At 43.2% G+C, this 19,337-nt stretch overlaps 1 protein-coding gene across 3 annotated transcripts in view; it reads left to right on the forward strand.

Moving 5' to 3' along the window:
• VGLL4 (vestigial like family member 4) overlaps positions 1-19,337 on the forward strand; it is a 151,430-nt gene that overhangs the window by 99,109 nt on the left and 32,984 nt on the right. For all 3 annotated transcript variants that reach the window (XM_045832087.1, XM_045832088.1, XM_045832086.1), the window contains one exon: positions 10,189-10,378. In XM_045832087.1, the coding sequence (XP_045688043.1) occupies positions 10,189-10,378 (190 nt within the window). The remainder of the gene's footprint in view (positions 1-10,188; positions 10,379-19,337) is intronic.

The raw sequence follows: 19,337 nt of genomic DNA on the forward strand, positions 1-19,337 counted from the left end.
TTCCTTCTCATTAACAGTAACATGTTACAAAAGTAGATTTGCAAGTACCTACAGTGAACCATTTCTGATAGGCTTAAAGTGTCTTTTCCATTAAGCAGGGTACTGTTCACTTGACTTTAAAGGTTTTTGAACTGCTGTTACCTTCTTGAGGTTCACAGGTCATGTGTCAGGGCTGGGGCCTCAGAGAGGGACATGTGTCAGGAAGATAGCTTTTCTGCCTTCCCCAGTGCAGTGAGAGCAGGGCTGTTCTCTGAGACTCAGCAGCCCCCCGATGGCCTTGGAACCCTCTGCAGCCCCAGTCGCAGTCGCAGTCTGGGCCTGGAGGACCAAGAAGAGAAGTTAGTGCAGTCATTAGATGTGGCTCAGGAAACCAAGGACACAGACAGGTGTTTGATCTTTTTGAATCCCAGTTACGAGTTTCGAAGCCGACACCCAGCCTGACACAGATCTGCTGATCTTCACCCTAATTGTGCCTCAGTCAGGGACCTGAACTTCTCGTTAAGCTGAGATGCAATATCTAGTAAGACAATGATTTGAGTTCCTTTTTGTGATAATTTCACCCAGGTTAGTATTACATAATCTGTGAAGAGACAGTTCAGCTATAAAGTAAATTCAGTAGGGTAAGGAGGCTTTAGGGACTTTTTGAAACCCTGAATACAACACAGTTCTTTTAGAGAATGTAGAACTTGCTAATTGAAAGAATAGCAATGTGTGGATGTGACTAAAGCAATTTTAAATTTACTTTAAAATGTTTTTAGTGCTTTCTGATATTGAGATGAGCTTTTCTATTTAATTAAAACATTTTAATGTGTATTTGGAATGGGCATTGAGGATTATAGACATCTTTCCACCACTTTGAGGTTATTTTTTCTTCTCACCCTTTCTTCTGTTGCCCCTGTGTAATCACAGATATTTAAAATCTCCAGGGGCTGTGGACATTGTCCACCCTCAGGCTTGTCTGGAAGTAGGCGTCACCTAGATGTGTGGAACCCCAATCTGAGTGAGACCTTGGCCTGGTTCCTAGGGACCCCCCCCCCCCCCCTTCACCATGCTTTTCAGAGTGAGCCCTGGTCTGTCCTATGCTTTCTTTTGCCCTCAGGGATAGCACGATTCTCTGGAGCTAGGACTCCAAGAAGTCCGCTTGCTTTAGGGAGCTAACCCATTGTCTCTTCCCCTCCTCGGTGGGTTCTAGTCCAGGAGTGCCTCTGTGCATGAGGTTGCTCCCTCCTTGACCGGGCCCACTGTGCCCGGTTAGTCAGGGTAGACCCAGCGGTAGACTGAAAGAAAGAGCTTTATTCAGTAGTCAGACTAGGCTTCAGTCCTGTCCTCACCTCTGCCCTCCCCTCTCCTCCCTTCCTTTTCTATTTGCAGTTACTTACTGCCTGCCCCCCCAAGGTCATATGACAGCTAGGCAGCCTAAACAAAATTTATTCTCACAGTTCTGGAGGCTGGACCGCTGGGTGTCCACAGGGTTGGCTTTTCTGAGGCACCTCTCTGGCTTGTCTTCTTGTCTGTCTCTGTCCTGGTCTCCTTTTTTTATTAGGACGTCAGTCATATTACACTTGGGCCCATCCCAATGACACCATTTAGCTTTCCTCACCCCTTTAGAGACGCTGTCTCCAAGCTCAGCCACATTTGAGGTTCTGGGGCTAGGGCGACAGCATGTGAATTTTGCGGATACACATTTCCATTCACAACAGTCCTTTCTGCACCTTCCTGCCCTCCCCTTCCCCTGTCTCTCCTTCCTCCTGACTTCCCCCTCTCTCCCCATCTCCCTTCCCATTCATCTCCTCCTTCTTATCTTCAGCTGTCTTCCCCTCACTTCTTTCCTTAACCTGTAAAAGCATCCTATACCACTAGAAAGAATATAATATATGATGGGAAAATCTAAATGCTGCTGGTTCTGTTAACCAGCTTTCTGATGTTGAACAATTCATTAACTCTTGAAATGCTCATTCCTTAGCTGTCAGATGGGACTGTAGTACGGAAAAACTGGAATAGTAGCTCATATATTTTTAAATGCTTTTAACATAAAATATTTTATTACAAGATAGGGGAAAGCTCTGACAAAATGTAATGATTACAGATTATTTGGATTACTTGTGCCATGTTTCAACTCCACAAGTTGTACTATGTTGTTGTTGTCCTTAGTTATGTTATTACCAGTCAGCAATACAAGGTTGTGGGGGTTCTCTGAACAACCTCATTGTTGCTCTAAAGAAAACACGAGATCTGATCTGTTCAAACCAAACTCAGTGAGGGGGCTGGACTTGGCACAGCCTCCCCTGCCTGGCTGACTGGGTAAGAGTGACCTTCAGCTGAGGTTAGGCCTCCACACGTACGACCAGGCTCTGCAGGTTTACTGCTGTGCGTCCGGGCCTGCCTGCGAGGCACAGCGGGAATGGCACTTGTGTTGGACCTGGGGGTGATGGGAAAGGGCGCTCATCCCTGGGTTGTAGAGTCGTGTGCAGCCTTTGCAACGCTGGCAGACACTACGTCACATCTTTTATCTCCGCTGGCTCGCCTGGGTTTCATCGTGTTGCCTAACAGCCCTCCTTGTTAAAAAAAAAAAAAAAAAGTTAATGAGAATGGGGATAGCCACAAGTTGAACTGTTTGAAAGAGGTTGACTTCACTGTCTTCTCCCCAGCTGCTAGTCTGTGAGACAAAGAAGTATTATCCGAAAGAAAATGAATAAGCCCTGGCTGGCAGGCTCCTGCCCTGCATGGTCATGAGTCTGTGAGATGTGAGCTGGGTCGTGAAACGTTAGAGTTGTTTTATCAGGGCGCTCTCTTGCCAGGAGGGTGACGTCAGCCTCTCGCCGTGGGCTGTGGTCAGACAGGAGACACCCGCGTAGCCGAGCGGCTGGCCTGGGGGACTGAGCTGTGGTTTTACTTCTTTGATTTAGGTTCAGGCACGATAAAAGGGGTGGGGAGGGGAGCAGAACATGAAGTCTTGGACACTGCAACATTTTAAATTGTGGCAGGAAACTCTGTTGGGTAAGGCATAGAAATTTTCGTGAAAAACCTACCCTTAAAAGTTTTAGCAGAATACTTTTAGTATAGCTGTGCCTCCCCTTTTCCATGAACGCAGAGATGTTGGTATTTCAGCCTTCTGCTGTTTGACTAACTTTCATAAAATGCCAATAAATGCCATTACTTTGGCGGGTTCCCCTTGAGTCATGCTGCAGCCTTAAATGCAGTCACCAGGCTCTGTCTGGCGGTCGCCCAGAAGTGGCGCGGAGGGGCTGTGAGGTGGAGCCGAGAGACACAGGTTGTCATGCTGCTGCTGCCTCACCCTCAACCCCATTAACCTCCCTGAAACCAAGTCAGTCACCTCATCTCCATGTTGAAGGTCCTGGTCTCAGTCATCCGGTTGTGTGAAAGTCGAATCTGAGTTTCGTGGACCAGGTTATATTATATTCATCTCTGGTTTCAGTGGCCTAACTGCAACTTTCTAAAGTGTGCGAATAAATGAATGGAGTTGGAACACTGAGAATTAGAAAGTGTGCTTGATTTTTAATTTGTCTTCTTTAATGGTGAGGTAAATTATTAATTAAGAATTCCTAATGGAATAATTTTTTCCCCTACCACGTAAAGTGTGTCCTGTGAAAGTTTAGTATTTCTTAGTTAGCCATTAAAGCAAGACTGAGCTTTGGGAGATATACGAGGTGGGACCCAAACACTCCCCAGAATTATCTTCTGAAGGGTGGCGCCCTCTGTAGTGCAGGCTTCCCCAGCTGGGTGAGTGTTCTAGGAACCCATCTGTACCACTGTACCAGCTGGCATTGTTGTGAGAAGCTGCATTCAACCTCAGTAAATTGTTTTGGAAGACTCTTTCAACCTGTTTGCCCATTTCATGATGGGTGATTTAGAAGCGCACCTTCCCACATTGTACTGAGTGTTCAGCGGTTTTTGCCCAAAAATGACACAACCCCTGTGCCCCATCCTCCTTACTCACCCTATCTCACCCTGAGTGACATTTTTTGGTTTCCCCTGATAAAAAAAAGTTCAAAGGGAAATGTTTTGCTGATGTGGAAGAGTTGAAACAAAAAATGGCAGAAGCACTAAAAGACATAAAATAGACGAGTTCAGAAACTGTTTTGAGCAGTGGGGGAAAAGTGTCTGGCTTAGGAGGGTACTTTGGAGAGCACTTTGAAGGTGACTGGTTTAAACGTGTAAGGATAAATACACAATATTTTATAAATTAATTCTGGTTTTTTGGGGTCCCCCTCAAAATCCATGGTATAGAATGCAGACTCTTAGAGCCGAAGTTAGGCCCTCACGATTGTCAGGGGGAACCACTTAACTTTACAAATGAGGAAACTGAGGCACGTGAGATGAGCGCTGTTTTGAAGCCCTGCCAGTTGGAGCCCATTCTGCATCCAGTCTAAGATGAACCGTTATTTTATGTCCCAGCGAGATAAACAGTCCTACCTATTAAAATATACCACTTAAATATAATACAAGTTTTAATCTTAGCTATCTTAAAATACAGGAAGTAAAGACTTCTTTCTACAGTCACTGAAATGTGGTGACAATAGATTTCTGAAACCAGGCTACATATTCCTGGGTCTCTCCCATCTTCTCCATTCTGACTTCGAAAGGATCTTCTTAATAGTTCACCAAAATCATTATATAGCACATACTACAACTTAGTGATTTTCTTTCTTTTTAAAAATTTATTTATTATATTTTGTTTTTAATTTACTGATTTTAGAGAGAGAGAGAGAGAGGAAGGGGAGGGAGGGGGATAAGGAGAGAAGGAAGCATCGGTTTGTTGCTTCACGTATTTATGAATTCTCTGGTCGGTTCTTGTGCGCACTGTGACCGGGGTTTGAACTGGCAACCTTGGCATATCTGGACGGTGCTCTTGCCAAATGAGCTGCACAGCTAGGGCCAGTTATTTTCTTTTTTGTTATTCTGTGTTCAGATTTTTAAAATTGAAATTAACATGCTGATTCTTTTGAAATCTTGGACCAAAATCTTTGGTCATCTTCATTTGGGAGAGGTAGTCACAGCAGTATTTGTGGTTTGTGTATTAGAACTGCCACTATAACCCGTCCAGCAGGTAGGTAATTTTTGTATCTATTACTTTGGTAACATGCCTAGATTAAAAGGCCAGAAACATTTTAGAAATTAAACTTCTTTTGTTGTAACTATAAATTTTCCAAAAAGTTAAATTGACAGCTGTGGTTGAGCCACCTTCAGAGACTTAAAATACTGGGTTACTCAGACAGCTCAAATCTACTTTCTTTTGTTTATTCTTGAAAAAAGAAAGATAATCTTTTCTCCTTTTTCAAGCGCCAAACCATTGTGAAATTTAGAATACACATTAGTATAAATGAAAAAAGTCTTTTATGCTCCCAAGATAAGTTCCTTTGGTGTGTATTTTTTTCCTCCTCTGCTGTGGGCAGGTCTGTGTAATGTCATCACTTGCTTTCTGACAGCACTTGCATGGCCCTCCCCTTGTACCAGGCTCTCAGACGCAGTCTGATTAGAAGCTGAACTGGAGCCTATCTGACTGTAACTTAGTAGAGAGATACAGCTATAGTAACAAAAGGTTTTCTTTTACTTCAGGGAAGTTAATGGATGCTTGTCCTTATTTAACAGTTAAGTGTGAAATACCTAGGTCTTCTGTCATCTACTTACACACATACATTCTTACTGTGGGGAGCAACAGCTTTGTTGAGATGTAATTCACATACCACACAGTTGACCCATTTCACGGATGGATGCAGTCAGTGGTTTTTAGTGCATTCACAGAGTTGTGCAACCTTCGCCACAAGCAGTTTGAGAACCTTTACGTTGTCCCCAAAAGAAACCCCATGCTCATTAGCATTCCCTTTACATTCAGACCCCCATCTCCCAGGCCCATAGCAATCACTAGTCTGCTTTTTGTCTGTTTGGATTTGCCTATTTTGGGTATTTCATCTAAATGGAATCAGAAATATAGGGCCTTTTGTGTTTGGCCTCTGTCCTTTTTGTGGCTGACTATTCTCTTGTATGGATATACCACAACTTTGGTATACAGTCTTCAGTTGATGGACATTTGGGTTTTGGGCTGCTATGAATAATGCTGCTGTGAACACGCATGTATAAGTTCTTGGTGAAATTTTATTTTCATTTCTCTAAGGTATATACCCAGGAGTGGAATTGCTGGGTCACATGGTAACTATATGTTTTCCCTTGGAGGCACTGCCAGACTGGTTTCCACAGCAACTGCACCATGTTAGATTTGTACCAGCAGTGCACAAGGGTTCCGTCTTCTCCACATCCCCACCAACATTTGATGTTATTTGTGTTTTTGATTATAGCTCTCCTAGTGGGTGTGAAGTGGAAACTCAATTGTGATTTTGATTTTTGTTTCCTGATGGCTAATGATGTTGGGCATCTTTCCATGTGCTTACTGGCCATTTGCATATCTTCTTTGGTGAAAAGTCTATTCATATTCTTTCCTATTTTTATATTGGGTTATCATTTTATTGTTGAATTGAGTCTTTGTATAAACATTCTTAAATAGATCTTTTAAGATTCCATATTCTGTGGCATTTTGATCTTTAACATAGCATAAAGCTCTATAACTGGGGCACCTCGTCACCCTGCCTCATTTATTTGTTCAGTCAGTATTTACTGACCACCTATATGTGGAAGGATTGTGCTCTCTGCTCTCAGGTATATAAAATGAATAAAATGTCCCCTGCTTCAAGGAGCACAAAACAAAGCAGGAACTGAAGTACTACAGTGATAAACTTATGTGTGTGTTCAGAAAAAAGAAGAGATGACTTTCAGATTGAGGAATCGGGGAAGACAACCTGAAGGAGGTGGTTGGAGTGGCCTTTTCAGGATGCATAGGATTTAAATGCAAGAAGATTGAGGCAAGAACCTGAGTAGAGAACCCGAGTTGAGATTAGACAGTGTGTTCTCTGTGGAATGGTAAGTAGTCTAGTTTTACTTTTAGGGCTGAAATTTCAGAGCTTAAAAAGAGGAATACTAGGAACAAAGACCAGAAAGGCAGTTGGGACCACATGTTGGTTATGAATGCAGAAGCAGCCTGAATAGCATTTTATCAACGACTGATGAGCCCCTGGATGTTTGGGGTTAGGATGGGTTGAGGTGCTCAGAGTGGGGCCAGGGAAGACTGTCCAAAACTGTGTATGCCAGTTGGGTTTGGGAGGTGATTGACAGCAGCACTGCTGTGTTTCGGTCTTGACGACTGACATGCATTAGAAGACAAGAAGGCCTGTAGGTAAGAAACACCTGTGAGATTGTTTTATTTCAAGGTTTTGACATTTCTTTTAGGTACAACTACAACAAAAAGAAATTGGGTTTTGTTGCTGCCTTAGTTAAATATTATACAAGTAATGATTTTTTTAGTAAAGGTTGGTTGGTTACTTGGTCAGCTGTAGGACTGTGGATCATAGAATCAGGTCACTCATTCTAAAAGCTGAAGGCATGTTAGATATGAGCTAGTGCATCCCCTCCTTGCATGGAGGCCTTAGAGGAGAAGCATGTACCCCTATTCACCTGGTCCTAAATAAAGGGCGAGCGTCCTACCAGACCAAATGTTCTCCTCAATTTTACCAAAATAATTTTAACCTTTCTTTGATACATAACAATAATAACAACAGATTCTGCTCTACAACACAAACTGTTGGGCAGGGGCCTCGCTGTTTGGGACAGTTTTCTCCTTCCTTCAGCCTTTAGAGTTAGTGGTCCAGTTTTGTGATCCACAGTCCTGTAATTCACCAAGCAAGCAACCAGCATTTATAAGAAACTATTACTTTTATAATATTGAACTAGGGCAGCAAAACCCAAAGTATGTGTGAGGGAGTATGTGTGAGGGAATCCACGTGCACAAGGCCCCTTCCGGTGCCAGCCACACACATGCGCTGCCATCTCTGTGGGATCTGGCAGAGTTATGTCGCAGCCCCTCGGGGAGCAGGACTGCTTGTGGTTCCTCTGTGGGCCTGTTAGCCCCCAGCTTAGAAGTCTCCGGTGTTTTCACAGTGTTCCTGTGGACTGTCTTCTCCGTCAGAGACCAGTGCGTCAGGCTTAATGATAGGCAGTGCATGAATTTGACAAACTTATAATGCCAGCAAGCACTGGAACCTACAGTGGATGAAAACTGGAGAGTGGAATGGAATGTTGTTCATACCCCAAGAGTTTTGCTTTTTGGGTAACAGTGTCTGCTCTGTGATGAGTGACTCTTCCTTTTTTGGAGTGATTTGAATTTGTTGCTGTGGTGGTGGTTTTCCATAGTAACTGCTGTTGCCACACATCTGGCATCTGATGAAATGGCTCCTAAATCCCAGGGGTCCGCACAGAGCCTGAGTACTCCTCATCCCCTCACCCTGCCAAGGATGTGGAGAAACACTGGGCGGAGGGCGTGGCGGCCCTGGCATGGTGGCCCTGCCGTGTTGACGAGGTCTGATTTGCAATGGCCGAGTTCCTGGGGGTATCATCAGGGCTCCTCCAGAAGTTAGCTGGGGCTGCGGGTGCTTTACCCTGGAAACTCCTCCCTTCCCTGTGGAGCAGGCGAGTATAAGAAAGAGGGACATATTTGGAAAAAATATTTCTGATTTATCAAGGCATAAATATTAGCACTGCTTTGTTTGCTTGTTTGTTTGTTTAAACCAAAAATTACTAAATTAGAAGTAGAGGTCAACCAGAATCCTACTGAATTTCTGAGTGTAGCAGTCCAGCATAGGTCCTGTTTTTTGGGTATTTCATATAAAATGGAAAGTTCCAGTTTGCATTGGAGCCAAAAATCCCCCAAAGAAATCCTTACTGGAGGTGTATTATGGGTCACTGTATATTTGCTCGTTTATATCTTGGTGACTAAATTGGCAAAATTTTTGTTTTTCCTGGTAAACATTCAGAAGGTTTTTTTCCTCACTCCTTTTCCTCACAACATCACATTTGTCATGTGTGCATGAAGCAGACGACTGTTGAAACTGTCCACACATCTGTGGTGATACGAAAATCAGCAGTGGCAAACAGAGATTTTCTTTCTTAGGTCGCGCGAGGCCTCTGCTGAAGTTGGCTTTATCCTAGCATTACTCTGGAATCTGGACCCGGTCAGTGGACACTGACTTGGTCAGGCCTTAGAGACCAGCGTGAACAGCGCAACAAAAGGGTTATTACTGTGGAAAATTTAAATCTCCCTGCCCCCATAGGACTCAGCAAGCTTAAAGTTTTCTCTTAAAGTAATTGTAATTTTTGTGTATAAACCTAGAAGGTGTACAACCTTTATTATAAGCATACAGAGCATACTCATTTTAATTTGTGAGGCACAAAGCCTTTTTCAAACAGGAATGAAAAACAGCAAGATGTCAAGTCAGATCAACATGTGAACTCTAATTTGAGTGTCTGACTTTGGAAAATGTTTTAAGAACTGCACCCGTAGATTGAGCGTGTTCTAAATTGTATGCAGAAACTCGGATAATAACGTATTGGTAACATGCCAGTTCTGGTGTTCTCTAAGAACAAAACGTTTCTTTTCATTAAACTGCATTTTTCTTTTAATCTTGGGGGCAAATAATGTGAATCATTAACCCGTAAGTTTTCCTTATTCTTAAAAAAAAAAGGCATACCAAAACGATAATAAAAATGTAATAAGTAAGAAAAGTGAGCTTGGTGTGGGGTTCTAATGAACCCTGTGTTAGGTCATTCGCAGAGGTGTCGCGTTGAACACCCATAAATCAGATGTCGTTTCATGTTTTCAATTAACTTTTGAGATGGTTTATGGTCAATACTTTTTTCCTATTACTTTATTGCAACTTTTCATTTTAAACTCTACCCTAAAGAGTCGTTGGAGAAACGGTAATTACGTGAGGTGGTGGAGTTGTCAGCTAACTCTATGGTGGTAGATGTTTTTGCAATGTACAGTATCAAATCAACACGCCGTACACCTTACGTAATGTTGTATGTCAGTCGTATCTCACTAAAGCTGGTTGGGGGGGGGCGGGGAAGAGTTACTGTGCTAGAAAACCACGTTTATGTAAAATGTCTCATGCTTGGCAGCCAGCGCCATGCTCGGACCATGTTCTGAGAATGGCGGGCTGCGTGTCACGCTGCCAGAAACTTTCCACTGGGAGTAGTTTCGCAAGGGGCCGGGCGGGCAGGGAGCTGGGGCCTGAGGTAGGGATATTTCTCCTGCTTGGTGACTACATCATTTCTCTTGCGTAGGTGAAGCTGCTCTCAGGGGAGAACCCAGGATGCAGACCATCCCTGTGGTGTCTGCCCTCACCAGTCACCGCACAGGCCCCCCACCCATCAGTCCCAGCAAGAGGAAGTTCGGCATGGAGCAAGGGGACGATGACCTGGACTGTGAAAATGACCATGCTTCCAAGATAAGTCGCATCTTCAACCCCCATCTGTAAGTTCCCTGTTCTGAAGTGTGGGCATTCTGATTTCTGCTTGCGTGTGCAGTGCCGGGGCCACATTTCTCTTGCAACTTTGTGTCGACAGTCAAATGAAAGAGCGGATAGTGCTAGTCTGCCTGGACATGGTATTAAAGAGATTTTAGTAACTCACTGAGAGATACCTTATTTCCTTCCCACTGTGTGTCTGACCATTGGTGTATTTTCCTCATGGATGTTAAGGAACTTTTTGTTCCTTGGGGTGGTTGTCTTAAAATGTCTTTTCTTGCTGGTACTACTGGTGGTGGTTAGGAGAGTCAACTCTTTGGCAAATGTCTTTACGTGCCAGGAACATGGATGGGATGGTTGGCATCTGAGCAGACTTCTGTAAAATGCTTCACTTAGTCTAGAATAGAACACGTTAAGAAGTATTAATTTTCACCTTATGTGTTCATGGCATGAACTTGAGGTCTTCCCAAAGTAGGAGAGATGGCTCTTTGTGTTTGTGGTAACTTAAGGTCCTGTTCATTACATCTGCTGCGTGAGCCTGTTGCAGCCATTCTTGTCTTGGGGCCAGTCCTCGATGTGCCACCACCACTCTACACTCACGATGTGTATTGCTACATCTCTCTGGGGCTCAGTTTCCTTATGTATGTAATGGAAGGGTTGAGACGAAAGCTCTCCGGATCTGTGCAACCTTTACCACGTTTATATTTGGAAAACAACTTGTGTTTCTGTGCACTATGCTCCAGCTTTCCATTTGCACTCTCCTCTAACATGCACCTGCTTTGAAAAGAAGCAGAATGCTTTTTCACATGTTTTCAGGACTTGGAGACACCCTGCCAGGTGCCAGGAGAGTTTGCTCTGGCAGTGGTAGTAGCTGGTCCGTGCAATCAGAGTCTGGGGTCTTGGCAGAGGCAGGGAGGGAGCTCTCTGTATGTCCAGGTAAAAAGGTTCTACTGCTTTCCCACTTCCCACGCATGAGTTAATGTTTTGTACTTATTCAAGACACTCAGTTTCCCTGGTTCTGATTTCCGAGGATGCTCCTATTTCTGGCAAGACCTCGAGGATCTAAGAGTGAGTTCCCATTTCCTCATTGGAGGAGGGGACCTTGCGCAGTTAGGTGGCGGATAGCGCCAGCAGCCCTGTGCTGCCTCAGCAGCAGCAGTCCTTGGCATTCCACACATTCCAGCCGCTTGGACTGTTGTGTGCAGTCATAAGACCCAGTGACAGAGGTATTTATCCTCCAATAAATCACCGCAGTGTTGGAGGCTGAGCCTGCAGTCTGGAGCCCTGGAATTTGCTACACTCAGGAAGGAATCTAGAAACAAGGCACTGCAAAACAATGAGCTCTCGCAAACGCTCTTGGCTTATAATTTAGATCTCGGGCGGTCAACTATTTGGAGTTTATTCTTTTGTTACTAGGAATTTCTTTTTCTTCACATCCTCTCCTCCCCAAACCCAAATAAAAGACATTTGGTTTTGAGGGGGGCGGGGTTTGGAAGGAAGGAAGGAGAGAGACAGCCCTGAGGTAGTCTGTTTTGGGATTGCCGGTGCCTCAGTTGAAATCCTAATCTGACACCGGCTGTGCAGACTTGGACAATTACTTAATATATCTGGGCCCAATATCCTTCTTTGTAAAATGGCAGTGATTATACTTCATGTATAGAACTACTGTGAACAAGAGTTAAAATTTGCAAGGAGTTTGACACAATATAATTAATATTCAGCTCATGTAGGTATTGCTTTTATTAAATCCATTACTCAGGTACTGGTACTGATGATAGAAAATAAGAATACTGTTAATGGTGAATTTAATGTTTCAGAGTGCTGCATTTCAGTAAGAAATTCTGGGTTCAAATCCTAGCTTTAGTTTTCAGTGGGAGTAATTAGTTCCTTATAGGATGATTGTAAGTGCTTTAAAAGCACCCAACTTTAGTCATTATTAATAGTATTATTAGAATGTTAAAGCATTTTGAAAATGATTTTGTAATTCCTTGGGTTGCTACAAATATGACCTTGAAGTACAGGTCTATGGTGACACTATAAATGAAGTATAAATAATAAAAATAGAATTGCTGGATTTCTTGTGTATCTTAAAATTGACATCATCATGCTAAGTCTTAGGAGAAGAGAAAATAGCAGCCACCCCCATGGGCAGACTCCCTGGACCTAAGAAGGAAACGGAATCAGTGTGTGGTCTGTTTCCTCTGGTGTCACTTGTTCGCCATGGGATGGTTACTCACTTTGGTGGCATCACCAGCATTTCTGCTTGTGTTTGCTACGAGCTGGGCGACAGGTTTCTCAGACAGGCCAGAAAGATACTGCATCTCTCAGTCTTGTGTAGTACTTAAGAAATACTGTTGTTTGATTTGATGAAATGTTTACTATTTGAGGGATTGCTTATCCCCTCCTTTTTATTTACTGTGTCTAGGACCTTTTCAATAATAAATTACAGATTCATGTGTATTTGGAAAAGAAGGGTGTAGTATATTTGTTTGAGGAGCTTAAAAAGTGATTTTTACCCTTTATCTTCTTAGAACATGTCAATATCATGCAATGAAAATGTATTTTGTTATTTTTATCAGTAAAGAAAATCACTAATTGTGGAGGAAGAAGTGTTGTTGAAAAACAGTTTTGACAGCTAGCTAAGAGGGTCTTAAAGATACACACTTTGGCTGCATTTCATTACAACCATCACACTGAAATATTTTCCAATAGAGAGATGGAGAGATTGAGTGGCTCTGAGCCAGAATAGGAAGCTACAGGGTACGACTAGATTCATCGGATTTGGTTGGCGGTGCGGGGGAGTGTGGGGAGAGACGAGAGAGATTTCCTTTTGTGATTCTCCAGAACTTGGATATTGAGGATTTCTGGGCACTGGGTCTAGCCATGTATAAACCTGAATCATTTGAACTCTGTTTAATAGTTTTCTTGTTGATATGGTGACCCTGAGAAATAAATATACATACATATATGGTTTGTTTCCTAAAAAACTGTTAACATGAATGTCTTTTTTGGAAGTTGAAAAGTACTCTGTCTGCTACTTAAAAAGAAAGTGGATTAAGATATGAGGCAGGGGTGAGGGGGTTGGGGAGAGCTGGGGTTCCTCTCATGGAAATGTCAAAAAGTAATTTTTTGCGTGACCTTGGTATTCAAGTATGATTTGGTAGGGAAGAGCTCTCCCTTTTCTCCTGCCTACCTGTTATTCATTTGGACTCATGGATTCCTATTGTATTCAGAGAGTTGTAGCTGCCTCTGATTTGGCAAATAAGGGTTCTCTTTGACTGGCTCTTGTGTGCTTGTTACACGCCTCCTTTTTTTTTTTAATTGAGCACTTTCTTATTTTCTGGCAAACAAGATGCTCATCTTACAACCCCCCTGTCTCAGCCACAGAATCAGCCGTTTCTCCAGAGTACCCTGGCTCCTCTCCGGGGGGAATAGCATTTAGAAGCCAAGATCTGGGTGCCAGGTGTTGTGGTGTTATTGCCTCTGGATTTGAGTTGTCTGATATGGTAGGCATTAGCTACATGAGGCATTTTACATTTAAAATTTAATAAAATAAAAAACTCAGTTCCTCAGTGGCACAGGCCACATTATAAGCTCAGTAGCCACATGTAGCTAGTGGCCACCGTACTGAACACTACATGTATAGGACATTGAAAATTCAGAAAATTCTGTTGCACAGCAATGTCTCTAGACCCTTTCAGTGGGAAGAGCTAGGAAATGATGAGTTCATATTAACACTCCGGTGTTCTTCCTCATCCTCCCCTCTCCGTATTTCTGTCTCCCTGGCTCCCATCAACATCATTGCATCTCCCTGTTGTTCAATCCTACAGTGCACCTAAAATAGTTTCAGAATTGCTATGGTCATACCATTTTGAAAAACGAACCTATTAAAAAGAGTTCAGGATTTGCTGGCAGTTCTGTTCATCCCTGTGCTGAGGGAAAATAGTCAAAGTACCAACTTTAAAACCTACTTCTCCCCACCTTTCAGTGTTACGTTTATTAGCGTGTGTGTGTGTGTTTCATTAATTTGTTTTAATTCAGTTGTAGGTTTTTCATCCTTATTGTTGATTTCACTTCATTTTTTGAATATGTAGAACATTAACATGCTTCTAAAAGTCGAAACTGTTTCACAGTATATGTGAGTCATTATGCTCTACACTCTTAAACTTAATACAATATTGTCTGTCAATTATATCCTCATAAACCTGAAAGAAAAAAAAATCAAAGCCATATTAAAAAGTACTTAGAGCCCTGGCTGGTGTGGCTCAGTGGATTGAGCGCCAGACTGCAAAGCAAAGGGTCGCTGGTTTGATTCCATGTCAGGGCACGTGCCTGGGTTGTGGGCCAGGTCCCCAGTAGGGGACACCTAACAGGCACCCACACATTGATTTTTCTCTTTCTGCCTCTCTTCCCTTTTCTCTAAAAATAAATAAATAAAATCTTAAAAACAAAGTACTTAGAGAAGTATTTTTTCCTTCACTGTACTTTTCACTTCTTTTGTTCCCTGCCCATATAGGTGATTATCTTTCTTGTGTTTCTCTTTGTTAAAGTAAGAAGATACGTGAGTGGCTTCTTATTTCCCCTTCTTTCTTACACATAAGTTAGCACTAACTTTATGTAGTTATTTGAGCTTTGGTGTTTTTTTTTTAAATCCTCACTTGAGGATATGCTTATTGGAGAGACAGACAGACGGACACAGACAGTGATTGGCTGTTTTGTATGTGCAGCGACTGGGGATCAACCTACAACCTTTGGTGCACAGGTTGTCACTCTGATCAACTGAGCCACCTGATCAGGGCTTGAGCTTTGGTGTTTTCTTCTTTTTTTTTTTTCCTAGTTCAGTTACAGTTGTCCCTATTGTCCCCCCCTGCCCCACCCACCACCCCATTACTCTCCCCTGCCCTATTCACCTCCCACATTCAGTGTGGCCCCCCCACCCCCATTGTCTTTGTCCATGGGTCCTTTTTACATGTTCCTTGATGGCCCTTCCCCCTCCCCCACTCCTCTGGTCACTGTCAGTTTGTTCTTTATTTCTGTGCCTCTGGTTCTGGTTTTTGAGCTTTGGCGTTTTCATTCTCCAATGTATTTTCCTGCCAGTTACTCATCCTTGTTCACAGCTACATAGCAGTCCACTGCAGGCACGTGCCAGAGTTCATTCAGCCAAGTCCCCTTCGTTTGGACATTTAGGTAATTTCCAATGTTTCATAATATTGGTACTGCAGTGGATAATGTGCATTTGTTATATTTTATGTTTTTGTAATACAGTACAAACTCTTGAAGGTTAACAATTGTTGTAGTGTTATAGCATGCTAAATTTATACTGGTTTTGAGACTTTTGAGGTTGCTTGGCTGTTAGAACCTAGTGAGAGTTCTGTGCTGAAAACAGTCTAAGATGACTTTCAGAAACGAAGCAGTTTTCAGCTTCGTGTGTGTGCACATTTGCAGTAGGGCTGGGCAACTGAACTGTTTACTCAGTCACCTGCGAAAGGATGAGGATATACACAGAGTGCTTAACTTTATACTGGCCCTGTGCTAGACACTTTAAATGCGTTATCTCATTTAACTCTCATATGAAAGGTGTCCTTTTAAGATGGTGTGTCTCGCTGTGTGTGTGTGTGTGTGTATTTGAGCTCCACTTACAGAAGTAGAAATCAAGAGGATAATGTGTCCAAAGTGGTAGAGCTGGAATTAACCCTACTGTGTGTAGCACCAAAATCAATGATTGTTTGATTATGCCATAGCTTTGTCTTACCTTAGACATGATTAGATGCACTTAAAGATGGGCATCATATATTTAGCATGCCACTTGACCAATCAAATATCCCACACATGGCAGGTGCTAAACAATTTGTGTTGAATTGAATTGCACCCGCTATCCAGAGAATGTGCTCTCTGAGCTCATGTTCCAGTTGGAGGAGGTGTCCCCTTTTTGATCAGTGGTGTGCATTTGCAGAGTAGTTGCCCCTGGCCTCAGAACAGGGCAAAACCCAGAAGCTCACACTGGGATCAAAGCCATGGACACTAGCCTTGTGCTGTAACCAGCTGCTGAATGAGGAAGGGCCTAGTGAAGGAAAACATTCCCTCCTCTCACTGGTGGTGCTCTTTTGAAATACTGTCCTGGTGCGAAATGTGTCCATTGTTGTCTTTGCTTCTGCGGCCATTCCTTTGAAGTTGTCTCTCAAATTCCTGTAGCCAACTCTGGTTTATCGTTGAGTGCATTATCCAATCTCAGGACTTACGTTTCCTTTGCTCCTCTTCTTATACTTCTTCCTTTCTCTTTCTCCTTTGCTTTCTTTTCTTCTTTCCCTCACTCCCTAATCTTAGCTATTTTCCCCTCCTTGGCCCTAGTCACTTCACTCTTCCCTCTTTAAGGGTGAATAGAAAGAGAGGGAAGACAGACAAACTCAAAACCAGTAATTCTTTCATCTTGACAAGAGGCTGGGGGAAGCCTTTGAAATCAAGTGCTGGGCATGTAATAGAAACACAATTTAAAAAATAATGATTGTTGGTGGGCTCAAATGGGTCTGGGGGTTTTCCTCTAGGTTTTGTTTATTTTTTTGCAGTGGAGTCGATTGTGTGGTGTTCAAGAGTGTCCCTGACAGTAGTATTTGATGGTTACCCCTGGCAACATCATCTGTCACACTCCCCTCTTTGGTGAGTCTGTGTTTCCTGCATCTCTTTAGCACCTTTGGTTTGGACGTATGTGGACATGCTTACCAGGAGACTATGTATTCTACAAACTCCATGAAAGTGCAGGAAGCGACTCCTCATTTTAAACTGAAACTAGACCCAGAGGAAATTGAAAAGTTGGTATTATTTTAGTCCCTTGACCCAACTGGGGCTCTGTGAGGTAAACAGTAATACATCTCTGTAGACAGAGCTGTGCCACTGTTGTGTTCACGTCTGCATGAGCCTCAGAGCAGGTGAACTTTTCATCACCAAGGAGGGTGAGGGGTCAGGATTCAAGGCATCCAGGGAATCATGACAGCCGTCGTGTCAAAACTTAGTAACAGTGGCTATTTATTGAACCTCAGTGTGTGTCAGGCCCTGCGCAAATGCTTCCTGAGCGTGATCCCATTGCATCCTCACAAGCCCGTGATGTGGAAGCTGTTGTACCCCCTTTCATAGGTGGTAGAACTGAGTCTCAGAGTGGTTCTGTAACTTGTTCAAGGTCGCACAGCTGGCCAGTAGGTAACAGAGCCTGGAATCAAAACCCAGGCTGGCTGTTTGTGGAGTCCGTGCTCTCAGCAGCCGTGTAACCTTTTATCAATAGCGTATGTGTAGCGTAGTTGATACAGGTCCTTAATGCCTTAGAGTTTTAGAAGCTCTAAGTACTCTAAAAACACAGTCAATGGATGCTTTGGAGATGAGGGGTGGAGACCATTTTAGCACTCAGGAACAAGAATGGGGGGCACGAGGTGATGAAGGTCGTCAGTAATTGAAAGTTCTGTGAAGGCGAAACCCTCCCAGCCAGCCAGTGGTGGTTCCCTCCAGAGACACAAAAGGTGAAGCTGCTCGTCTTCTCCTGAGGAGGCGCGACGTGGTGTCTCTGCACAGGCCCGGACCCTGTGAGAACAAGCAGGGTTTCCTCAGACTCAGGAAAGTGCTTTCTAAATCATTCTAGCTCTTGTTGAAAACATCTGACCTAATTATAAGTTAGTGGCAACAGTAGTAACGTTAGTCTAAAAGATTCAAACAGGAGTGTTTTAAAATTTCCTTTCAGAGCATCTTTTTTTTCCCTTTCCAGATTTCATAAATCAAATACTCTTCTTGAAATAGAATCCCTCAGACTATGTGCCTTCTCTTTTTCTCCCACACCCTTCCTGGCATCCTTCAAACTTGGGAAGTTTTAGCCCTGAAGTTCTCTATTCTTCTGTACTTTCACACACAGTCTTATAAGTATGCCCCAAACCTTCTGGGATATTTTAAGAGAATATTTTAGAGCCTTAATTTTAGTTCTCCTAAATAACTACGTAACTTATAAACCAAGATATTATTAAATAGGGATTTTTTAAAAGTCCCTCCACCGTATAAAACAAGTATGTGTGTTTACTTAAAAAAATAAATTAGAAGGGAGCCTGGGTCTTTAATAAATGTTTCCTGTCGGGGAGGTGTAATCTAAGAGCTGCCTCCTGTGAGACTGACTCTGTCCCTACACCTCAGTCTTCGCTGTGGGTCAGGCTGAACTGGGTGGAGACGAAGCTGGCTTTTCATGGCTGCTCCCACGTGGCTTTAAAGGCGCATCTGTGTGTGACATGCAAGTGTTTTGCTAATGGAGTGTGGTACCTTTAAATAAAGGTTACAGGCCTTACCTATGTCGTGTGCGTTTCTTGTTTGTCAGGCTAGAGGCTTTTCTCATTTTCACAGTTCAGCCAAAAACAAAGACCTCCTTATCCGAGCAGGGAGCTGTGTGCTCTTGAGAGCTGACATCAGCCTTTTCCCAGCAGGCATCACTTCTGCCTTAAGAGTCTTTGCGGAGAGCTGGGAAGGCAGATAGCCATCCTGCTACTGGCATTTTTCTGGCCAAATAACACAGAGTGAAGAAATGCCAAGCGAGCCAAGAGTCAAGGAAGATGAACAAAAGGGACCGATCGTGTGTCTATTCTTGTCCTCATTGGGGATCTCAGTGGTGCTCATTCTGTATCACAAAGGTTATAAAACCAGGATGAGAACCTTGAAAAGGGAGGACTTTTTTTCCTAGAGAGGAATTAAAGAACATTTGGGATATATCAGAGCTTTCATTAGTGTGCGAAAGTCATTTTTTAAAATGACACACTAAAATTGGAAAAAGGAGTGTTTTTAGACTTGTGGATTAAGTCAAAGGCATTTGTTCAAAAGTTGAGGAAACGGAACAGCACAGGGTTTGCCCGTGTACCCTCCCGCCCTGCTCCTCCGAGCACTTCAGCCCTTTTCAGAGCGCTGCTTTCATGAAGATGCTTCTGTGCCGGGAACGCCAGCGGCAGCTAT

The sequence above is a fragment of the Phyllostomus hastatus genome, unplaced genomic scaffold, assembly GCF_019186645.2.
Source record: "Phyllostomus hastatus isolate PE091 unplaced genomic scaffold, TTU_PhHast_1.1 phas_contig_16, whole genome shotgun sequence".
Classification (NCBI taxonomy): domain Eukaryota; kingdom Metazoa; phylum Chordata; class Mammalia; order Chiroptera; family Phyllostomidae; genus Phyllostomus; species Phyllostomus hastatus.